Raw genomic sequence first — 23,214 nt, 5'->3', positions numbered from 1 at the left:
TCTTACCTGTTGTAGATAAGCTCAATTTTTGAAGGAACAGGTTTTTTTTTTTTTTGGACTGGGTTAGTGAGCTAACAGCTAGCCTCAGTAAAACTGTGACAAAAGGCGGCGCTGTTGTCTAAAAATAATTTCAGACTCCGACATTTAATGCCAACACTTGTTGTGAACCACCGCTTTAGATAGGAAATATTGCAATATCCCCATCAGACGTGCTACAGATCCATTTTGATCTGTAAGATTTAAGGTACGTTGGCGGCCATCTTGAATTTGGTTGACCGCAAAAAGTCATTCAGCTGGAGCTGCCGAGTTCTAGTGGTACTTAGGTGCATGGATCCACACAGTGGTGTAGTCTACATTTTTGTAGTGGGTATACTGGGATTAGAAACCAAAGTACACTGTTTAGTACAATGTGAATTTATTTAGATTTTTAAGCATATTGAACATTTCAAAATTTCTCTGATGCTTTTATTTGAATAAATATACAACAAACTTTATACAACAGTTGGCTTTGAATTTAAAACATGTTAAAGAATTTATAAAACAATATCAAAGCAAAACATGTTCAAGTATTAAGTAGTAAGTAGTATTAAATATATAAAAATCAGGTTGAACCAACTCAATGTGTCTATAAAATGTTCCCAATGTGTTGACAATGACATGAGTCCATGCCATGTATCCTTGCCAATGATACATGACATGGGTTCACCGTTGGGAACTTTTAAGTGGGTATACTGAAATACCCACACTTTTCTAGTGCGTATACTCCGTACACCCGAGTATCACATAGACTACATCACTGGATCCACCGACACGGACAAAAACATTATTACCTGCTTTCTACCTTTCAGTAGTAAGTGATAAAAACAAATAAAGTTTGGATTTGTCCCAGTGTGTCTCACCAAAGTTACCAGGGCAACAGTTGAGCTGTAGGACAACTCCTCGCATCAGTGTAGCAGTCACCAGCGTGGGCTCTGTTTCTAAAGGCCTTCTGTCATCCTGCCTGGTGTCAGCGCCGGGTGACGTCTACTTTTAATACCCGGCACAGACACGGTGCATGGCAGGTCGCCAATCAAAGTCTGCCACAGACGTCTGTCTTCATTTAGCTGCTGCCTGTATCCCAAACTATTCAGCTAAACTGATATCAGGGCTAGCGGGTCGACGATCCAGAGACAGACTGGGTTTGATTTTCATCTCATGTTTGTCTGCCTCCAACACATCCATGAGTCTCTGATCCGCCTGTCCTCTGCCTCTCAGCAGCAGAGTCTGCGTCTCCCCGGCAGCACAAACGTGTCAGCTGGAGGAGTGTCGGCCCTGACTCCTCTGCCACCGGAGCTCCGCGAGCTGCTGCGGCAGCGTCTGGGGGCGCTTGAAACGCAGCTCCTCCGGAAGGTGGCTGAGCTGGAGGAGGAGAAGAGCCAGCTCTACAACGAGACGGCGGCCCACCGCCAACGCACCGAGACCGCTCTCAATTCCCTCATGGAGAGGATCACGGAGCTGGAGAAAAGTAAGATCCTGACGAGTCTGGGTGCTGAGGAACACTGCTCCAAGTTTAACAACAAATGTTTTGTTAGACCTCTGCCTGATTTAGTGTGAATCAGAAGTAAAACATTTTCTGGGTGAATTCTGAGAGCTGAAGGAGTTTGTTGATGTTTGCTGAAAAAGCTAAAACTAAGTTGCTTAAGCTAAAAAAGCTCAACTTTAGTTGAAACTAAATGTAGCAAAATGCTAGCCAACAGCAGCAAAAGGCTAGTTTAAAGCTAAAGCACCACAAGGCTAACTAAATGCTAAAAGCAGCAAAAGCATGACTAAAAGTATCTAAAGGTTATCTAGCTACTAAATTAAAAAAATGCTAATTAAAAGTTAAAAAATGCTAACTAAACGTTAAGACTAAATAAAAGCTAAAATGAACTAAATGCTTGTTAAAATTTAAAGTTACAAATGGCTTGCTAAAAGAATTCAAAGGTTACTAGAAGGTAAATGCAGCAAAATGCTAACTAAAAGCTAAATGTAACAAAAGGCTAAAACATGCTATAAGTAGCTAAATGCCTGTTAAAAGCTAAAAGGGTACCACTTTACAATAAGGCTCCCCTTATAGATGGCTAATAAATAGTTTATAGATACGTTATTAATTTTTCTATAAACACTTTAAAAATAATTAATAACTGCTTATTGTGCATTAATTAAGGGTGTCAGAGAAACAAAACTGAGCAGTTTGTTGCCAAATCTGCTCACCCATATATTTCATCTAGACTTGTTATATTGAACATTTCAGACTAAGCACAATAAGCATTATATTTATTTAGCATATAATATTGTACTTTATCACTGCATTATAAGTATCTACAACTAATAGTATATCCTAAAAATATTAGGTTTACAAATGCTTAATGCACTTACAAAGTAACTTGGGCTGAAGGTGAACAAATTTGACTCACTATTTGGCAAGAAACTGGTCAGTTTTGTCTCTCTGTCACCCTTAATTAATGCATAATAAACAAGTATTAATGATTTATAAAGTGTTAATAGAGGAAATAATAATGTATCTATAAACTATTTAATAGCCATCTATAAAGGGAGCCTCATTGTGAAGTGGTATTGCTAAAAGTATCAAAATGCTAGTTAGATGCTCAAAGTAGAAAAAAGCTGACTGAAAGCTCAAAGTAACCAAATTATAGCTTAATGCTAATAGTAGCTGAAGTAGATTTAAAATAGAATGTTTTTGAAGGAATAGATCCAAATGTATTTCAATGGAGTACATTTTGCACACATTATTAAATGTTTTGAGAACTTTGACAGAAATATAAACCAAAAGTCAAAGTATCATTATCCAAATGAGCCAAACATTTTGATATATGTATGGCTAAAACAGCAGAAAGTATGCAGTAGTTTGGGGGGAAAACAACAGGAAATCAATAGTATAAATGCTGGATAAGTAAAATAAGTGAAAAAATTCTCAATGTGCAGGGTTTTTTTTTTCAGAGCCGCTCTTAGAGAAACTCCTGGCCTTAAAACTAATACTCAGACAGCAACACTGAATGTTTCATAAGTTCAAGAAATATTCAAGATATGTCCACACGCTGAGTTGTGTCTTTGATGGCAGTCGTCAAAATAAGACATAAAATCCCTGCCAGAAGAGGAAAAAATAGATCCTATTTCTCCCCTCAGTGGATAATTCCTGTGTTCGAAGATTTAAGGTTAGTTTTGGTGACTAAAGCTTATCGCTCTGATTTAAAACAGCTGAACGGACCAGCAACTAAATCTACATCATCATACTTTACTGCAAAAATAAATCACAAAATAAATAGCCTGTTCGAAAAGCTTATTCAGTTCAATTTATTTCAAATCAGTGCCTGAGAGTTTCTACAATGAGTTTTGAGGCACAATTATTTTGTCTGCTGGAAATGTGAGGATTGTTTTTAACAGGAGCTGCAATGAGTTTGTAACTCAATTTCCTGCCTTTGTTGAGGTTACAGTGAAATCAGCAGAGACAGATTGTTTTCTGTCAGATGGAGCTTGAGCTTCTAGGGGAGCAGTACTTTTAAAAGCTGAGTTTATATAAGTACACATACATTTACTTTATATTGCTGTTTCTGTTAGGTTCATGTGGTGTGTGATAAATGCTATCATAAATTGCATAATTCAAACCTTAAAAGAATGCAAACCATAAAGAGCATGCACAAACCCATGCACTAGGGATGCACTATATTGGATTTTTGGCTGATATCTGATATGCCGATATGTTAAAACTTATTTGGCCGATAACCGATACCGATATTGATGTGATATACAGATGCCAAAAAGAGGGCTGAAAATGATGTAACACTTCAACTTGGATTATGTTTAATGTCCAATTTATTCATGACATTTACTCTCTCTAACACAATGACAACACTCGAACAGTGCAAATTTGTAAATTTTCACAAATCTAAACTCAACCTGTTCACAAGCAACAAGTTTAAAGCACATGCGTAGTAGTGCATTAATAGATATACTTGACAGTTTCTTTTTAAAAAATGGTGCCACTTTACAATAAGGCTTCCCTTATAGATGGATAATAGTTTATAGATACGTTATTGATTCCTCTACAAACACTTTATAAATAATTAATAACTGCTTATTATGCATTAATTAAGGGTGAGAAAGAGACAAAACTGACAATTTTCTTGCCAAATAGCGTGCCACATCTGTTCACCTACATATTTCATCTAGAGTTGTTATATTAAACATTTCAGACTAAGTTACTACCTTGTAAGCACAATATGCATTTGTAAACCTATTTTTTTTAGGATATATTATATTTTATCACTGCATTATAAGTATCTATAGTTGTAGATATTTATAATGTGGCATGGCATGCACTATAGAGAGGTCCTTTAGTGCTCAGAGTATGCGTTGGGATTGATTATCAGCTACTACCATGCAAAATTTTAGCTTATTAATTAAGTTATAGACATTTTTGTGTTGGTCAAATTCAATTACCTGTGGTGGCCATCTTGAACTGGGTTGACTCTAAAAGTTAACTGTTGTAGAAATACATCCAGTGGTTACTCTCTGAAAGTTTAATTAAAATATGTCCATTGTTTCATGAGATATTTGGCTAACAGAAAGATTGAGTTGATTCAAATACTTAAAGGCAAAGTTTGAAAAACACTTTACCCACAATCTGTTACCTCTTAGTGTATATATTTGAAATGAGTATCAACTACTACCACATCATATTCTAAGTCAACATTTTACAAATGTATTGATTTATGAACATTTTTGCTTTTTCTAAAGTTGATTAGCTGTGCAGCCATCTCGAGTAGTTGACTCCAAATGTTAATCAGTTGTAGTTGTACAACTAATAATTACTTCCTCAGAGTTTCTTTCAAATTTGTGGTTCAAATGGCGGCGCCTGTCCAAAGTATTTTAACTTTCGTTAACTTTTTACTGTACAGTACTGTATCCAGTACTGTCCCAATCACATGAGTAATTTTAAAGTTGACAATCATTTTGTCCTGTACAATTTGTTTATTTATTTTTTTAATACGTTAATGTGGGTTGACAATTTGCCATATAGCGAGTACGCAAAAGTCGAACTGCGACGTAACGAGTATTTGGGCTTTTTAAAATAAGTTTTTTTTTATATATAATAAATAGACCCTAAAATGATAGTAAAAATATGATAATTCACGTACATTCGGCTGCTCATCTCATGCAGTGATAGACCCTTCAGCAGAGGTTAGAGTGAAGACGAGAGAACAAAATATCAATTTTTTACTATAAAAATCACTTCAAACTACAAATTTAATCAATTGTAAAACTCTCTATATACTGTGTGTGGACATGAGCTGAATTACTCGGCTACCTGAAAAAAGAAGGTTTGTTTCTGCCACCGCAACACAAATACAACATGGCACTTTCTCACAGGGCCATGCTGTGTTAATAGCACATTTGCTTCTTTTTCTCCTTATTATGCCCTCCATTCAGCTGTGCAAAGATGATGAATTGCTTTTCCTACTCCCCACCCCCCTACAAAACCCAGCCTTAAAATTAAAGTTTCAAAACATGGGCTCAAATGAGTAACTTCTAAAAAAAAAAAACATGGTGAACTGCTTTCAAAAAGCTGTTTAATGAATTAAGTTATAATCAGCAAGTTCAGGGGAAGTATCTGAAAACTGTGCCTTTGCTGTATTTTTAAGAGAATCTTAATTTGGGGATAAATTAATAAAAGTTAGTGATGATAAATGGTAATTTAAATATGTGTATCCCTGACTCTTATCACTATTCTTCTGCCCCAGCAATATTTTGTATCATAAGCAGGTATAAAACAAGACAGGATTGAATAATAACCCTTTACATTATTTACCCATCAACAGGTAATAATGCCTTCAAGTCACCTGAGGACTTCAAGGTGTCCCTCCCTCTTCGTACCAATTATCTGTACGGGCGCATCAAGAAGAGCCTCCCGGAGATGTACGCCTTCACCGTCTGCATGTGGCTCAAGTCCAGCGCCAGTCCAGGCATCGGTACCCCATTCTCTTATGGCGTGCCGGGCCAGGCCAACGAGATCGTTCTCATCGAGTGGGGGAACAACCCTATCGAGCTGCTCATCAACGATAAGGTACGGCAGGTCTCTGCGTTTTACATTTATTAAACCTTTTACTGTTTTGATTTGCTGACTGGAAGGAGCTCTGCCTTGATCCTGGCTTGGTTTTCTGAGCAGAACATATGAAATAAATGTATTTTCTTTGCAACGTTGGAGGAACTAAAATAAAATGTACAGGAAAAAAATGGTAATTATAACCCAAGTCGGCTTTATGATGAGAAACAAGCAGGTGTTTTTTAAAAACAAGCTGAGCGGTCCATTTCACTGACCATCAGCTCTGAACTTGCTCCGTCTAAACATTTATTGCGGCTGACCCACATTCCACACACGTCCAAAGATAGCTGTAGTCATTGGAGAATTTCGGCTGCCATGTGTGCTCATTTGATGGCCTCATCTTCCTGCTTTCCGTACGGATAGTCCCATATGATGAGCTTTCACACTGTGTGGTTTCAATTAACACATCTGATAACAAGAGTGCACATAATGCATGAATAATTCATGGAATTTCAAGAAAATATCTTGAATTCTTACGTTAATGTCAATTGTATCAATACATCATTCTTTATTCATGACGGCACAGCTGCAGATGTCCAACACAGTTCCACAGATTCTCGGGTAAAGTCTTCCAGAACTGGAAGGAATGTCTCCCCTGCCGTCTTGTTTACGTTGGGTGTTATTGGCCCAGGCAGGTCTCCCAGTTTTTTACTCGCCCCATGCATTATACATGCGCTCACGTCAGCTGGATCAGAGATATGGTAGCAGGGATGAGAGTCTGATTGGAGGAAAGTGAAAGGAGAGAGGAAACTGTAAAGCTGCAGAGCTTCAGAGGTGATAGAGACAAAAATAAAAGTAAATCCTGATCAAGATGCTGCTGTGCAACAAGAAGATTCCCAAGAGGGGAAAAAAGGTGAAAGATCAAAAGGAGGAGAGTTAGAAATGGCCACTGAGAGCTGTGCGGACAGAAGCGAGACAAGGCGAGTGGATGTGATGACCACACGTGCAGAAGCGCACCCATGTGTTGAACGTCTTTGAATGATGACAGGGTCCAACGGGGCGCATTGTTTATGCTCTTCATTTGGCTGAATACTAAAAAAGAAGAAGGCTGGCTCAACAGTATCAAAAAGTGCAGTGTTGTCTAGTTCAGTTTCTGCGTTGCTATGCGGGAAGAATACCTTTCTTGGTACACAGCAGCCTGTTCATCAGATTTTTTTTTTTTTTTTTTTCACACAATGAGGTTGTTGCACTCGACTCGTTTTTTTTTTCTCCAATTCTCTAAACATGGCATCTCAGTTTATGTAATCAAACAGAACTATAGAATGAATTTCGCTAATCTTGTGCAGCCAGAGCACTGACATTTTTTAACTTTCCTCAAAATGACCCCTGAGGCCCCTGTTTTAAAACAGATTTTGACCCAAGGACAGCAGGAGGGTTAAGCTTGCATACACAACTTAAAGCTACAATCTTAAAAAAAAATAGTAAACAAATAAATCATAGGCCCTGATTCACAAAAAAATGCACAGCACCTGTTTTTACTCCAGTTTTTCACATCATTTGCACCCACTGTTTGCTTTCTCTGTGTCAGATTCACAAATCAACTAGTGCTAATTATAGAGGTTACATGACTGTTTGTATGCACACTCCATACCTCACTACTGTTGGGTCTTGGCTGAAAAGACATTCAACATGACTGCTACCACTTGTGGGATTGAGAATAAACCAACAAAATAACATCATAAAGTAAAGACTGTTGGTTTCAACCAGGATACTTGATACCTACCAAAGAAGATGTGGACAGAGGACATAAAATTTAGACCAGACATCCTGACACTTACTTTATTTGGACACATTTCTAAGCTTGGAAAGTTCTCGAATCAAAGCCTGGCTTGGCTGGACTTAAAATTAAAATTTGCCCTCCTGGAGTTGAAGATAAGGAAAACTCAAGTGGATGTTCTACAACAGTGAATGTGGACAGTGTGTTTTTTGCAGATGAAGTTTTATTGTACAGCAGATTTAATTATTAAATAAAGGCAAATCCTATTGAGATCACAGATCTCTTTTGCAAGGGAGGCCTGGGCTTGAAGGCAACCTAACATGCAAGTTCTTGATCTGTGGGAAGAAACCGGAGTACCCGGAGAAAACCCTCGCAAGCACGAGAAGAACATGCAAACTCCACCCAGAAAGACTACAGGTCCAACCGGGGATTGAACCCAGAACCTTCTTGCTGTGAGGCAGCAGTGCTAACCATTTTTAACAGTCTGTAAAAATGAAGTTGCTCATTGTATTTTGCATTGTGAACCAAGGCTTTATTTTGTTATGTCCACCTAACAAATGAACACTATGAACTTATGTATTTTAAATAAACTTATGCTCAGGTGTGTCCTTATTGTAGGCTATACCATGAGCTGATATAACAATTTCACCAGTGCACAGAACATCATTAGGAAAAGTCAAACTTCTACAATTTGTACAGTCCTGTGTATTTACAACCAAAAAGTCCATTTGAACACCTGATGAAAGAAACTAGCAAAGACATATGAGTGGATTGCTGACAAATGGGCTTCAGGAGGGATTATACTGTACATCAGCACGACAACTCTGGCAGTACGACAGCTCATTGGTTAGCAACTGTAAAAGTCACACAAGCGTTTGGCAAATCCGAACACTGGTGTTTGTGTGTATTAACAAGAAAAGCTCTGACTTTGTGGATATTACAACATATTTTCAAACGTTCTGCATTTTGTTGCCATTTTGTTGCCATTGTAACCAAGTACTGCAGAGAAATTGGCAGCTTCTTCTCACTTTTTTGCCCTTTGTATTAGGGCTGGACGATATGGCCAAAATTTTTGATCACGATATATTTCTTAATTTCTGTCTAACGATATAATTCGATATTGATATAAACAATATAAAAGCCTCCGAAAAACTGTACAAACTGTACAAATAAATTACTGTTCACCTTTTTTTTTTGTATTTAGCCTTCAAAAAAATTGAAATCACCATCAAATAAATATAAAACTCTCAACTTTGTCAGTATTAATAGTTTGAACTTTAAACAACAACATAACCTAACAACCCAAGCAGCAAACTTCTGCATCATGGGTTTCTCTTTTGATACAGCTGGGGGTGTTGTTTCAGGGACACGTTGGCTCAAACTTTTATTGAGCTTCATCTTCTGACTCTCAGCATATTCTATCAAGTCGAACAAGTTCGATGTGTTCCCACCGCTAGCTGGAACGACTCTCCGTCACATTTTGCAGCACACTGACTGAAACCTGCAGTTTATCGGATCTTAGATAGCCGATCCACTTCCACACCGGCGCATTAGTCTTTCCTCTCTTATCAGTTATGTCATCTGCTTCTCTTCGCTTGTGAAAGCTTGTTCAGTCACATTCTGACGGTCATGGGCACTCATTTTGAAGTGGAAACTTAACGCGCATTGGAGACTAGCCTAGCCTGCTACCGCTAACGCCTTCTTGATTCAAGCTCTGCGTAACATCTACGTCACCACGCACTTACGTAATTGCGTCGCAGCTTTTTCTGTTCGGGTTGAAACTGAAGCACCGCTTCAACACGAGCAGAAAAAGAAATTCGTCAGTGAAACGCTGTAATCACGTCGAAATATCTAAAATGTGCTAAAAACTCACATCACCGTTATTGAATAAAAATATATCGCAACATATATCGATATTGAATTATTGTCCAGCACTACTTTGTATACATTTTAATCCTTTCTGTTCAACTTCATTGACACATATTTTAAATAAAAAAAAATTAAAAGTAAAGTAGCACAATTCAAAATAGGGCTTTGAGCTTTCAACGCACAAACAGCCTTTAAACATAGCTGCTAATGTTTGTGTTACTTTTTGTGTTAGAATAAATGTAGGTCGTCTCTGTGGGAAAATTTTTGTTTTTATTTTTGGCTCTGCGTATATATAAATCCTCATTACTGCAATATTTCTGTTGCTGCAGAATATTTGGCCAAAAATCGTGGTGAGGCTCTTACTACAGACTGTTCATAACAACACCTCGAGAGTTCCCAGTAGTCCCACTAATGAAAACACACCACCTGGTCTCTCCAACGAGGTCAATTGGTTTTGTAATTGCGAGTGACTTGAATTTTTATTTTCACTTCCTTTGTCCGTCTGTTTGCCTCTGACACTTCTTCTGCGCTAATGTACGAGTGTGAAGGAGTCCTTTAGGCTCATAATAAAAAAAAAAAAAAGCTAATGAGCTCCAGTGCACACTCGTAGTCTCGTGTGTTTTGCTGAATTCTCGGAGGACGGTGATGTCACTGGTTGGTAGAATAACTGCTTGTTTTTCTTTGATCTGTGAACAAAGCAGGAAGGCGTAAGAGGACTTAGTTTTGCTGTTAGCCATCTGATGGCTTTGAAGGATGCTTTAATCCCCTGATGCCACCTGGGTAATCTAAAATTTAAATATCGCACTGGCTTAAAAAAAATTGGGAGGGGGGTAGACTTTTTGAAGCTGTACCCCTTCTCATTACTGTCCTTGTTTCGAACATGTCACAGTTTTCTCTCGGGCCTCATTTTGCTTCCTCTCTTGCCCCCTCTCCACCTTCCTGTGTTTTGGTCCGAACCACTTTTGCACTTAACTCCACACCAGGTGGCCCAGCTCCCTCTGGCAGTGAGTGATGGGCGCTGGCACCACATCTGCATCACCTGGACGACCAGAGACGGCTCCTGGGAGGCTTACCAAGATGGCGAGCGTCTCGGCACAGGAGACAACCTGGCCCCCTGGCACCCAATTAAACCTGGAGGGGTGATCATCCTGGGCCAGGAACAGGTGAGGCTGAAAGCTTCGGAAGTAAAGAACGAGTGTGTGTATGTTTTTCTTTGTGCCGGTAGGATCCATGTGTGTATTTTCAGAGCCCGAGGCGCAGAGCAGGGAGCAAGAGAGAGGAGTTGGCTAAGCTCTTCTCACGCTACTGTGGCCCTTTCTGTTTCACCCTATTCATCAGCCAATAAACTGCACATAAAACATGTGGGAGCTGTGATGGAAAGTTATTCTGTAGATTAACTCCATGACAGCACCACGTATGTATAAAAAATAAAATAAAAATATGGTGGCACGTGAATACCCCTACTGAGATCTTTTCACTCATAAATAATTAGTTTAGAGCTGGAGGCGATGACGCTGCTTTTTTATTTTGGAGATGAACTCATATGAGATTGCTTCAGATTGCACGATATTGGAGACAGCGCGGCATTAAGATATTTTCAAGTAGTGTTACACACTCATAAAACAACCGAGGTTAATCTTTATTCATTTAAAAAGAAATATGTTTACATAACATAAATATAATAACTCCGCACTGCAGAGTTTTTGAAGTCAACTTCTGTAACAGAAGTTATGAAAAATGAATATATTACTACAGTAGTCCCTCGCTTCTTTGCGGTTCGTTTTTCGCGGACTCGCTCTGTCGTGGTTTTTCAAAATAAGATTGGACATGACACAATTGGCTAATAGATGGATGAGCCGCACGATCTGCTTGGATTTTTTATTTAAAATGAATTATATTAAATTATTTAGCACCTGCTGCTCCTGTGTGCAGCCCACAGCTGCAGGAGAATCTTCCTCCTGCAGCGTGTCATACCTCTGCTAGAGCAGAAAAGTGGGTTGGTGCTAAGATGGTGTCTTTGCCACGCCCCCTCCTCTTGTGCCGGCCTTCTTCCTCGTCGACAGTCATGTCCAACTGGTTCAAAACCAAAAAAAGTCCATGCTCAATAATCCAGGTATACAATCCAACAATTTTTAGTCAGGTCATCTGGACAGGTTTTGAACCAGTTTGACATGACTGTCGACCAGGAAGAGGGCCGGCACAAGAGGAGGGGGCGTGCCAAAGACACCATTTTAGCACTAACATAACTGGTTTGTTCCACTTTGGAGTAAGCTGTTTGGGGGAAGAATCAGTTTTGTGTTGTGTGTTTCCTTGACTGATGAAGCCTTCTGGATGGAAGGTGAAATGTTTCAGAAAAAAAAAAAAAACTGTCCAGATGACCTGACTGAAAAATGTTGGATTATTGAGCATGGACGTTTTTTGGTAATTACTATGAATTAGACTTAGCCTTAGATAAAAGTTGGGTTCTAAAAAGTTATGTTGCTCAAGGCCAGATATAAACAGTGGACATTTTAACTCATTTCAAGTTCATTCACCAAACTGAGTGCACTAAAAATATCTGCTTGGCATACAGTAGTTGACAGTTAAAAGTTGATTAAAAATGATTTCCCAGACTAATAAAATGTTACTCTGTTCTGTCTCTCAATAAAGGACATTGTTGGAGGCCGTTTTGATGCGACCCAAGCCTTTGTGGGTGAGTTGAGCCAGTTCAACATGTGGGACAGAGTACTGCGGCCCGTGGACATCGTGGCCCTGGCGAACTGCTCGGCCTACATGCCCGGAAACGTGGTTCCTTGGATTGATGCAAACGTGGAAGTGTTTGGAGGTGCGAGTAAAGCCGCTTTGGAAATCTGCGAAGATCGTGCTTTCGATTCCTAGGGGGACGCCATAAAAAGGAATGAGTATAGTACGGGGACCTGGAAGCTACCCTCACTGTTGCTTTTGTCAAATCCCAAAGGCAAGGGTGGCAGTGCAGTAAGACTTGGTTTACTGGATTTACAAATGCACGTCTGTTTTGTTTCAACGCTGAGGACATTCCAGGAGACTTCAAATCATCAGAGGAAGAATGCATCTGTTTGCTGCGATGATCAGGCCTGCTGTCATCTTGTGCGGGTTTTTTATTTTATTTTATTTTTTTTTCAGTAGCTCACCTGTCATTTGACTTCTCTTTGAAAATATTTCTTGTTGGTTGCGTTTCCTACTTTGACAATGCCGCACTGTTTTCCTTGTTAGTGTGAGCTCAAGCAGGCTTTGATGTGCTGAAGAGGACGATGGTCGAGCACCACGCGCTGTAAGCTCCTTCACCGTTTGTGGACATGCCGTGCGTAAGATGAAGCAGACGTCCCTGCTGATCGTTTCAAGGCATCAAAACATGGACGGTTGTTTAAATATCACGCATGAACTTGAGCAGCGAGTCTTCTGTCACCGAGCGTGCTGCATCAAAACGAGACGATGCAGCTGCTAACATTACATAAGACCATGCGTATACTGTGGTCCCGGCTTGTTTTGTGTGTACAAAAAAAAAAAAAAAAAACCAGAGATTATAGGACAGGAAGCATTCTTTATTTTTTATTTATTTTTTCATTCTTTTAAATCAATGTCTAATACCTCATTGCCCCTTGAGCAGCTGCCATGCTCTAAACAGCTGTATGAACGGGCTGACTCGGCTCGGGTTATATGCAGCACCGGACAGCTGCCCGGCACTGGTGAATCCACGCCAGCTGAGGGCGGAGAGCTCGCTCTGACCCTCAAGGACGAACCGTAATTCCTCCTGCAGGCTGCAGTTGTTCGTGTTTTTGAATGAGCGAGGAGATGAGCAGCTCCTGGTGTTTCTCCAAGTGTGTCATAACTGAGAAAATGTCCAAATGTAGAGGCCAAGTCAGGCGAGAGCAGCACACTGTGGACGTAATGAATGTTGGAGGTGGAGTTGGGTCTTAAAAGGATAGATGAACTCTTGAAGTGGGGTTCTGTGGAAAAGTTATGAACCAAAAATGTCTTACCTGTTACGGATTCCTCTTCAAATTGCTTTTTTTTTTTTTTTTCTGATAGGACTGACGAACTGACTACCAGTCTGTATGTATCAGTTAGTATGTAGAAGAGTAAATACCACAAAGAGTTTCTGCCATTTTGAAATAATTTCAATGTCAATCATTTTATTAAAGTTCATGTTAATGTCATTTTAGTAACCTTTACATTGCTATTAATTTCACACTACACTGCTATTCTGTTGGAAATCTTATATTAATTTTAACAAATGTCCCCTAGGCACTTACGAGACTACGGTATTTTTCAGACTATAAGGTGCACCGGATTATAAGGCGCATTAAGCGAAACTAAAAAATGTGATGGATTTTTGAGTGCCGTGCACCGCATAAAATCAGTTTGAGGTCGTAAGCACAACCAGAATAAATACATAAGACGCACTGTTGATGTTTGAGAAAATTAAAGGATTTTAAGTGCACCTTTTAGTCTGAAAAATACGGTAATTTAGAGGGCTATCGAAGATGCATCCAGCTTGGCTGTCATTGAGCATAATGATGTTTTGAGAAAAGCAGTAAATATTAGCTGTCTAGTTTATTCTTCAGGCTGTACAATTTTACAATATTTGACCACGACTGGAGGTGAAGATATTCAAGAGTTGTTGGGCAGTCTGATTCTTGTCTTGGTGGTTTGCATTTGTGTGTAGGATGTTTACAGATCAAACAGCGTTCAAAAAGTACCGACAAACGTGGCAGAATGTCCAACGATGAAGTGCATTTGTAAAATCTAAACGGACATTTTGCTGAAAATACTTTGTGGAGCATCATATATATGGTCCCCAGTCAATTTTAAGGGAGCACCAAAACCACCAAAATATTCAGTTAATGGTTCAGAGACATTAAAAAAAAAACTACAAGTACCGGTAAATGAGAAAACGGCTAGGAAAAGACATCTCTGAGGCATTAAAGTTAGTGTTCACAACAATAGTGAGATATTTAAAAAAGGTAATCACCACCATGCTTTGCTTTGATAACTATTGAATATCTTTGTCACCAGCTGTAATAAAAAATTGGCATGAAATAGTAACTATGAAATAAACGCCAGAGACTAGTATTTACAGCTTTTCTCAAAACGTCATGATATAAGGCGGCCAAGCAGATCTTTGATAGACTTATCAAAATAAAAGTTGTGCAGTTTATGAGTTAAACTGTTTCTCCAAACTGAGGTTGATCAAAGTTATCTCCAACAAGTAAGATATTTATGGTTCATACACTTTTCATAGAACTACATTCCAAAAGATCTGAAATATTGCTTTAGTTCCAACTCCCTGAACCACAACAAAAAAAACGTTCTGATCTGCGAGTATGATGTATATTTTTTTAATGTATGGAGTGTGCCTGGTGTGTTTGGCACCAATGATACTTTAGCAGTTTAACGAAAACATTTTTATTGTGTATAAAAGCTTGTGTCCACAAAAACAATAAAATAATAAATGTACGATGCTGCAAGTAGCTGAACAGCACTGAATGTTGAAAAAGTGAATATATGAAGTGACATGAACCCTTAATGATGAAAGGGCTTGTCAACTTGTGATTGTATTTCTCTGGATTATTTCTGTTCCAAATGTTTTACTGTAAAGTCCTCCATAAAATGTATTTTTCTTGCTGTTTTGCTCATGACTTTTTAATTGTTTGCCCATCAGCTTCCCATCCTGATCAAAGCAAAGATGCTAAAAATGCTGAACTATTCAATGGCCTTTTGTAAGAACCATACGTGCTTTTTAAATGTTCTTTTAGGCTTGTGGGCAGTTCAAACTTTCTCTAAGCTTTTGTAGCAAACAACCGACACGAGACAAAGATGATGCATTTAAAAAAAAATGTTGCCGTTAAAACTGAAGCTTCTTTGCATTCAGTTAAAGAAGCAGCAAGTCAGAGAGGAGTAACATTTAATGCAATGTCAGAATAACTTAGCTGTTTCAACCATTGAAGCATGTTTTATTCAATTATCGCGGCACTGCATTAGAGATGAAGTGGAGCATAAACCAACCAAGGTCATGCACCATTCTTCATGATTGATCCTGAACGTAAAAGAATACATGCTTTAATCTTTGATAGGGATAAAAATAGTGACTTTTTTCACCTGAACGCCACTGTTTGCTCTAATAAAGATGCAAGTTGGGAGCAATATCATTTGTAAGGCTGGCTGTTATGTTCGTGATGAGTGTACGTCCTCTCATCTGGACAATAAAATGTTGTCAACAGTGCAGAAATCCCCTGGACTGGCTGACGTCCACGTGGGAATAGGAAAAAAAAAATCTGCCCGTGTGGATTATGAGAGCTGCTACAATGTAGGACACTGTGAGTCCACTCCTCTCCCCTTGATGCTGTGTTGATGCTTTTGTAAGTGTGCTGGTGGGGATGAGCCTGCAATGTGAAATATGTTATTTCATTTTTATTTCAAAGCTTTTATTGCATTGCTGCTACAGCAACACACATGTTCTGTTGTGCGATGTTACAAAGAAATTATTTATGAAAAATCCTACTTGTGTTTAAATAAATGATAAACACGATGGTTTGTTTAAAGCACATGTTGCATATTCTTTTTCTCAAAAGTCTTCAAGCCACAGTGCAAACTTTTTTGAAATAGGGCTTGTGAAAAGGTTTTTAACAATGAATATCTTACCTGCTGTAGATGACTTTGTAAACAACCTCAGTTTGGGGGGAAAAAATAAAATTCTGACAAGTTTCATGATGGTTTGTGCAAAAAAATGTAATTGAAACTTTTTTTTGGATTCCATTTTTTTTATTATTTACTCATTTGAAAAAAAGTTTACAGTTTATGCAGCAGCTAGCTTTAGCACTTCCAGCTAGCTGATAAACCCTGCTGTGTTTTTGAGGCCAACATCTAAGATGTGCAATCTTTTGCCTGCATGCATCCGTTTGTCAACCCTACATTTACAACTGATTAACTTTTGCTGTTAACTTGATTCAAGATGACTGCCACAGTTAAAACAAAAATGGTTCTAATTCAAGAATTTTACAGATGTTGAGGAAAGCAAAAAAAGCTTACCCACAGTGTGTCCATTCGTAAAGATACATTAAATAAACATAAAATATTCATGTTTAAAACATGCTAGTTAAGACTGGAGTCAAACTTGTTTTTTGTTAGCAAAATAAATAATGAACCATTGGATGGATTTTAATGAAACTCCTGTAAATGCTTGAAATGCTTGGCATTAGATGTATGTCCACAACTCATAGTCAACCCCAATTCAAGATGATTGCCACAGCCAATTTATAAGTAAAATAATTCAGTCAAGTTTACAGATAATGAGCTAAATTTTGAGGTGATAGGAGCTGAGAGTCATCCCCAACGCACACTCTGAGCTCTACCAGATTGTGGATCTCGCTAGCTCGCTTGAGCATTCTTAACAATGGACCAAAATGGCTACAAATGTCATTTATTAACATAGGATGGCGTTAGTTTGACACGCTTGCATGAAAGGCAGCAGAGGATGTATTTCTTCGAGGAATGCCAAACATTTAATTTAAAAAAATAATGTTTGACTGAACCACTATTACATTTTTTGAAACTGTTGTTTTAAGATAGCAGCAATCCTCCTTAATCTGGGCCCCAAGCAGGCGAGCATTTAGTTTCTTTTCAGCTTAAACAAAACGTTTTGGTGCTTAAATCAGGAGGAAAAAAATGCTGCCTTGACCTGATCAAGTGAAAGTGAACATTAAGAGAGGAGGGAGCAGAAAACAACTGCTCACTGTCCCAATCTAGTCTTGAAGTGAGGTTTAATGAGCCTCATGAGTCCCGTAATCCTCCATTACCTCAAAACCACTTTTAAGACCTTGTAAGTAGTTCATTATTAGACAGTTCAGGGAGTGTTTTATTATTTTCTTTTTTTTTTGTCTTTAGCTCATTTTGTCCCAGCCACTTTATCAAGGATGTCTCAGAGACACCACAGGGTTTCACTAAACAGCAAGATGTGCCACAGTGGTACGGGGATTTGTAGCTTCTCCCAGGTTCTTGGAAACCAAAGGTGAGGCGAGACGTAACAAGTTCTTTACAGTTACATCACAGCCAGGTGTCAAAGATTATGTTTCTTTAAACCAGATGAGCCAGATGAACAAAGCTACATTTTTACACCCAATTATGCCTTTTTTTTATTGTTTTTGTAAAGGTGGTGCACAACATGAAGCAAATAAAAGATCTAAACCTATTCAACCTCCACAATATAGGAACAAAACTGTAATTTTAAGGAGAGGACTTGGTCATTTATGAAGTGATGTTCTAGTGATCAATAGTTAGTACCTCATCAGCATGACAGTCAATGAGCACAAAGAAAAGGGCAAAAGTCTTCTGTCAGACTAGGCTAACGGCTAGCTATACGAGGGCTCATTTTATCATTGTTTAGGCTTGCTGTTTCTCTAAAACAACATACTGGTGTGAAAGAATCCTACACTATTTGCATTCTGTCACATTTCTGCCCCCTTCTGCCTTAGATTATGTCCCCTTGCTCTGTTTTTCCTCATGTTCATGCCTCGGTTAAAGCATGCTCCTTCACCCTGCACCACGCCCGTTCTGCCTTGTCACCTCAGTCAACGCTCATCTGTTGCACCTGTTCTCCTGCCGTTTTAAGCGCCACGTTCACTCTCTACCAGTGCTAGTATATCAAACTCAATGCCTTGAAAGTAGTTGCTTGCCTGGTTCTGACCTCAAGCCTGTCCCTTGGATTCCTCACTTTGCCTGTCCCTCATCTTGTTTGGATTACTCTCTCTGACCATGGTATCGACTCTGCTCTTCATTACCTCGACTACAACTCTTGGATCTCGTTTTGGATTAAGATAAGGATTTCTGACCTCCTGTGTGTGACCCCTGCCTGTTCTATCAGACCTCGCTTCTGGATCTGCCCTAAAGTTTCATGCTGCACAGGTCTCCTGCTCTGCTGCGTTTCACTCGCCGCTGGTGACGTCATCGGATCCAACTGTCAGAAGGATTCCCTTCTCTACCTGACTGTGAAGGTTAGTGACTGTCTGTTTCCCTAAGAACCTTCACAGTCAAACCCAAGAAACTTATCTGTGTCTACAGATTGGAACCATCCACGGACCCAGACCTCTTAATAATTCCTGTTGTTCGGTGCTGTTTCTGAATCTAAAACATGAATCTTGTCACATTCAGTAGCCTTAGTACTGACCACCTTATGTTCAGTGCATAAACATGTAATAAAAGAAGCATTAAGTTTAGAAATTTGCGAAAAACTGAACCAAATTAAGTGAAAGTGTAGGTTTAATATCAGCTAATGTAGCATTTTTTCACACCTGTACGCCACTTCTGAAAAGAGTTGTTCATAAGACTGAAAAACATTAGACTATATGAGCTACACAAACTATTTCAGTCAGTCTATGTTCATAAAACGATTGCGGAGTAATATGGACATTGTTTGGTTAGAAAAAGAGACAAACTAAACAAATGATTATCGTTTTTAGGAAAGAGACCCGTTTTCATACTCAGTAACCGCTTATTCTCAAAATCAGCAAGCAACGTGCTAAATTAACAAGTGATAAACCTTGACACTTCTGCACGAAACTTAAAAAATAAAAACAAATGGGAAGAGTGCACATTAATTAACATCCAAACATGTTTAAATGTAAATGTGCCGGAGTTAGCTAGAGGCTAATCTTCATCGGAAGTCCCTTTGCGGAAAAGGCGGCATCCAGAATGTAAAAATGTAAAATAAAAAACAGTAATCAACATGGATCAAACATTAGAATATAAAAAAATACAAGAAAGACACCAGTGTGTCATTTTTTAAAAAAGTTGTCTAATAAGCTTTAAAAACTATTTAAAAAAAGCAAGTCCTCATTGTGCTAACGGTTAGCCTAGCCTACTGCTCTGAGGCTGATACGGCGAATAAGACACAAACGATTGACAAGTATTTGGCAAAACATTTAAGAAACACCATCTTTCCAGTGGTGACAGAAACCAACCGTTGTTGTGCAGGTTTCTCTAAAACTGTAGAAAAAATAAAATTCATATATGTAGCCAAAGCAGTTAATAAAGTTTAACTGAAAGAGAACTGAGCCCAAAATCTTAATTTCTGTGTTTTACAGACATCATCTGTCTGTCTGACAGCAGTCTGATTCAGCAGGATAATTGTTTTTAATTACTTTATTTTACCAGGAAGAAATCCATTGAGATCATCAATCTCTTTTACAAGGATGTCCTGGGAAGAAAAAAAAAACAATATATAAATATTGTGCGTGTTGGTACATCGGTGTGTGCAGGCGTGTGGCTGTCACTGTGCCAAGTCTGAAGCGTGGATTTGTTGCGGTTATTGAGTTTTTTCCCTCCCACCGTGGTAGAGGTAGAAAAAGGGAGATTTCTTGCCAATGAAATCCTGAGGGGGTTAAGAAGAAAAGATGTGGGCAGCTGCTGCAGATGTAATGATAACAGTACATCACCAGAAACAAATTACCCGTTTAGCCGAGTTGCCAGTTGCTTGTTTATTGCATTTGACGAGACGGAGTGACAACGAATAATTATTTGACCCTGGTTTTTATTAGAGCTCTCCCTCACATCAATAAGTTATTCGGAATTGTCTGGTTCCTCCAACCACCGCTCAAAGGTTCCATTAAAGCGAGTGAAAACGCACAACTCAAATCGCGCCGAGTGTGTTTGATTGTTGTTGTGTACATACATGCACGTCTGCGAAGGGTAAAGAAGTGACGATTTAAAAAAGAATAAAAGAGGGTGACAGTGAGTCAATGTGCTCCGAGCGCCATGCTTTCTCGCATGATGGAGCGCTAAAGAGCCAGTGCTCTAAAGACTGTGAGCAAAACAAGTTCCATAATGAGAGGAGAGAAGAACTTTGGCTTTGTAATCAAAGCCGGTGCAGAAAGCAACGCTCTCTGAGGCTTTTACGAATTGAAGTTGGCTTCATTATCACACGCTTCTGTGACCCTGCAGCCTCTATTAACCTCCTTTAATAAAATTATTCACCCAAAACCATACATTTTGTTCCCATATTTGGTTTTATGCAATATAAAAGCATTCACGATAGTATGCGTTTTCCTTTATCCCATCACAAGTTCAATTTTCTTATGTTTTGCAAATCTTGCTTTTAACTTAATAAATGAAAGTTGCATTCTCTGACAGAATGCATATCACTGCCAACTTGCCTGCCAACATTTTAAATGAAGACCTTGTACAAAATGTCTGTGCTTGGTGTAGGTCAGAGGTGAACATTTTTTTCCAAAGGGCCACATCAAGACGTTTAAAGCAATCAAAGGGCCGCATAGAGAATTTTAAAATAAATTTTCTTTATGACACATAAAGACCTGTTTGTTTGTTTGTATGATACGGCTGATCTTCCTCTTCTTCTGACAGGTGAAGTGTCATTAAATGTATTTATATAAAGCAAATAAATAAATCATTATTATATTTTATTTAATCCCTAAATAAAGCTCTCAGTTTGAAATAAAAACACACACTAAATTTGTCTGCATGGTTCTGAGAAATGAGTTTACTGGAATGATTCATAAGTTTTACAAGAAACTGAATTCATTTTTCTTGACTTCACGTTTATTATGAAGCAGCTGCCAGGAAGTTTGATTTGCATAACAAAAGACTGGAAACTGCAGACATGGATAAATGAAATCAATCTTTATGTGCAATTACAAATTCCACTTATTGTTTAACAATTTCATAGTTGATGGAAAAGTTGCAAAATGGAAATAGTCAGAAGATCCTCATTATGTCTGTATTTCAGAAAATTTAATTTTCAATTACATCTCTCACTATAGAGGTTCAGGAAACCAATTCAAAGATGGAATTACAAATTAACGTTTGAACAGCAACTTTCCTGCAGAAAACTAACTGGATGAATAATGCCAAGAAATTCACAGTTGCAGTATTTTGTAACATTTAGATTGAGCTAAATATACAGATTTTATTACAAGAGCAACCCTTGCTTGTTTTTGGTGTAAAAGTATCATGTCCTTAAGTCATCTAACCTAACCAGATCTCCAGTGTTTGTGCTCCTCAGTAATTCCCGTACAAGCTACAGCTTTGTAAAACATATGAGTATCAGCCTGGAGTATCTGCTTTAGATAAATATTAAAAATAATGTTATTTTTTAATATTTCTTAAAAGAACAAAAACAATCAACATCAGTTTTTTCTACCAGAATTTGTTGATAAATGAATGTTCTCCAGCTGGAGTCCCAATTTTGTGTGGAGTTCCTCAAGGATCCACCTTTGGCCCATTGTTGATAAACACAAGGCTTCCTTTCGTTGCTACTCAGAATACAAATCTTATCAAGTTAAAACAATGGATTCAATTACTGGACTGCTCAGACTACTGTGCACCAAGGCATGGATACATTTAAACATTATTAACTTCAGTGAATGAAGATGAATCATTGTTGATCATTTTATCAAGATAAACTGAAGCTGACGACTCCAATTCTTTCAAAAATCCATTTGCGGTGAGCATGAACTTTGGTGTTTTGAACCACTTTGGCATGACTGCCTCAGAGGAGTTGACGGGGCAGAGGGCGGGCCCAGGAGGCCACTAGCAAACTTTTTTTTTTTCATTATGCAATGGAGTGTGCTGTTTGTGAGAATCCATTTGTTTGGTGGCTCCTCAGATTGAAGAAGTCTTCTGTGCTGGGCCATCCTTTGGGCCAGTAGGTGTAAAGTTTCCTCAATGATTCCGTGGTTAGATTCCTGTGATCAGTCATACATCACAGTTGCAGTTCAACTTACCCCGTAAACAATTTGTCTACCTCGGCCCAAATCACTGTGGAGTCCAGTCCCGCCTCTGTTTTCATCTGACAAAATTGTTTTATTTTGGATGTGAAATCAAAAACTCACTTGTAATGTGCACAAGTAAACATTTATTACTAAAAAAACATTCCACATGCATGCAGGCTGCAGAATGGACATTCCACAGATGACAGTGGCCAACTATCATCGGTTTATCTGAAGGCAGGAAGTAATTAGCGGGTGCACCGTGCACCTGCAGGTCGCTCGTATATCTAGGTTGGTACAAGCGAAAAACAATTTAAGAGACTAATGATTCTACCATGGACAGAGAAAAAATTATTAAGAAACTACATCCATCCATTACCTTTACCTGCTTCTTCCTTTTCGGGTTGTGGGGGTCACTGGTGCCCATATCCAGCAGTCACTGTGCGAGAGGTGGGGGACACCCTGGACAGGTCTCCAGTCCGTCACAGGGACACATAGAGACAAACGAGATAAACAACCATTCACTCTCTCATTCACACCTAGGGACAATAGAGTTACTAATCAGCCTAACATGCATGTTTTGGGTCTGTGGGAGGAAACTGGAGTACCTGGAGTAAACCCACGCATGCACGGAGAGAACATGCAAACTCCACCCAGAAAGGCCCACTGATCTGGAGACCTACTCGCTGAGGGGAGGCATCTCTACCAACTGAGCCACCATGCTGCAATAAAGAAACTAATAATTAAAA

The 23,214-nt window shown here is 38.8% G+C and overlaps 3 protein-coding genes across 4 annotated transcripts in view; all 3 read left to right on the top strand.

Annotated features, from left to right (window-relative positions):
• LOC119421599 (septin-9) overlaps positions 1–23,214 on the top strand; it is a 916,196-nt gene that overhangs the window by 434,374 nt on the left and 458,608 nt on the right. The gene's annotated exons all lie outside the window — the stretch shown is intronic.
• Positions 1–23,214, top strand: part of pvalb5 (parvalbumin 5) — a 571,007-nt gene that overhangs the window by 434,374 nt on the left and 113,419 nt on the right. The gene's annotated exons all lie outside the window — the stretch shown is intronic.
• On the top strand, positions 1,195–12,989 carry LOC119421138 (neuronal pentraxin-2-like). Its single transcript, XM_037688529.1, has 4 exons — positions 1,195–1,504; positions 5,859–6,103; positions 10,712–10,891; positions 12,378–12,989. Exons 1-4 carry the CDS (start codon positions 1,195–1,197, stop codon positions 12,603–12,605), a joined length of 963 nt encoding a protein of 320 aa, XP_037544457.1. The 3' UTR covers positions 12,606–12,989.

This window comes from Nematolebias whitei, chromosome 15 (genome assembly GCF_014905685.2).
Source record: "Nematolebias whitei isolate Nwh7 chromosome 15, NemWhi1, whole genome shotgun sequence".
Classification (NCBI taxonomy): domain Eukaryota; kingdom Metazoa; phylum Chordata; class Actinopteri; order Cyprinodontiformes; family Rivulidae; genus Nematolebias; species Nematolebias whitei.
Note: the sequence above shows the minus strand (reverse complement) of the source record. Positions and strands in the feature narration are given on the sequence as shown.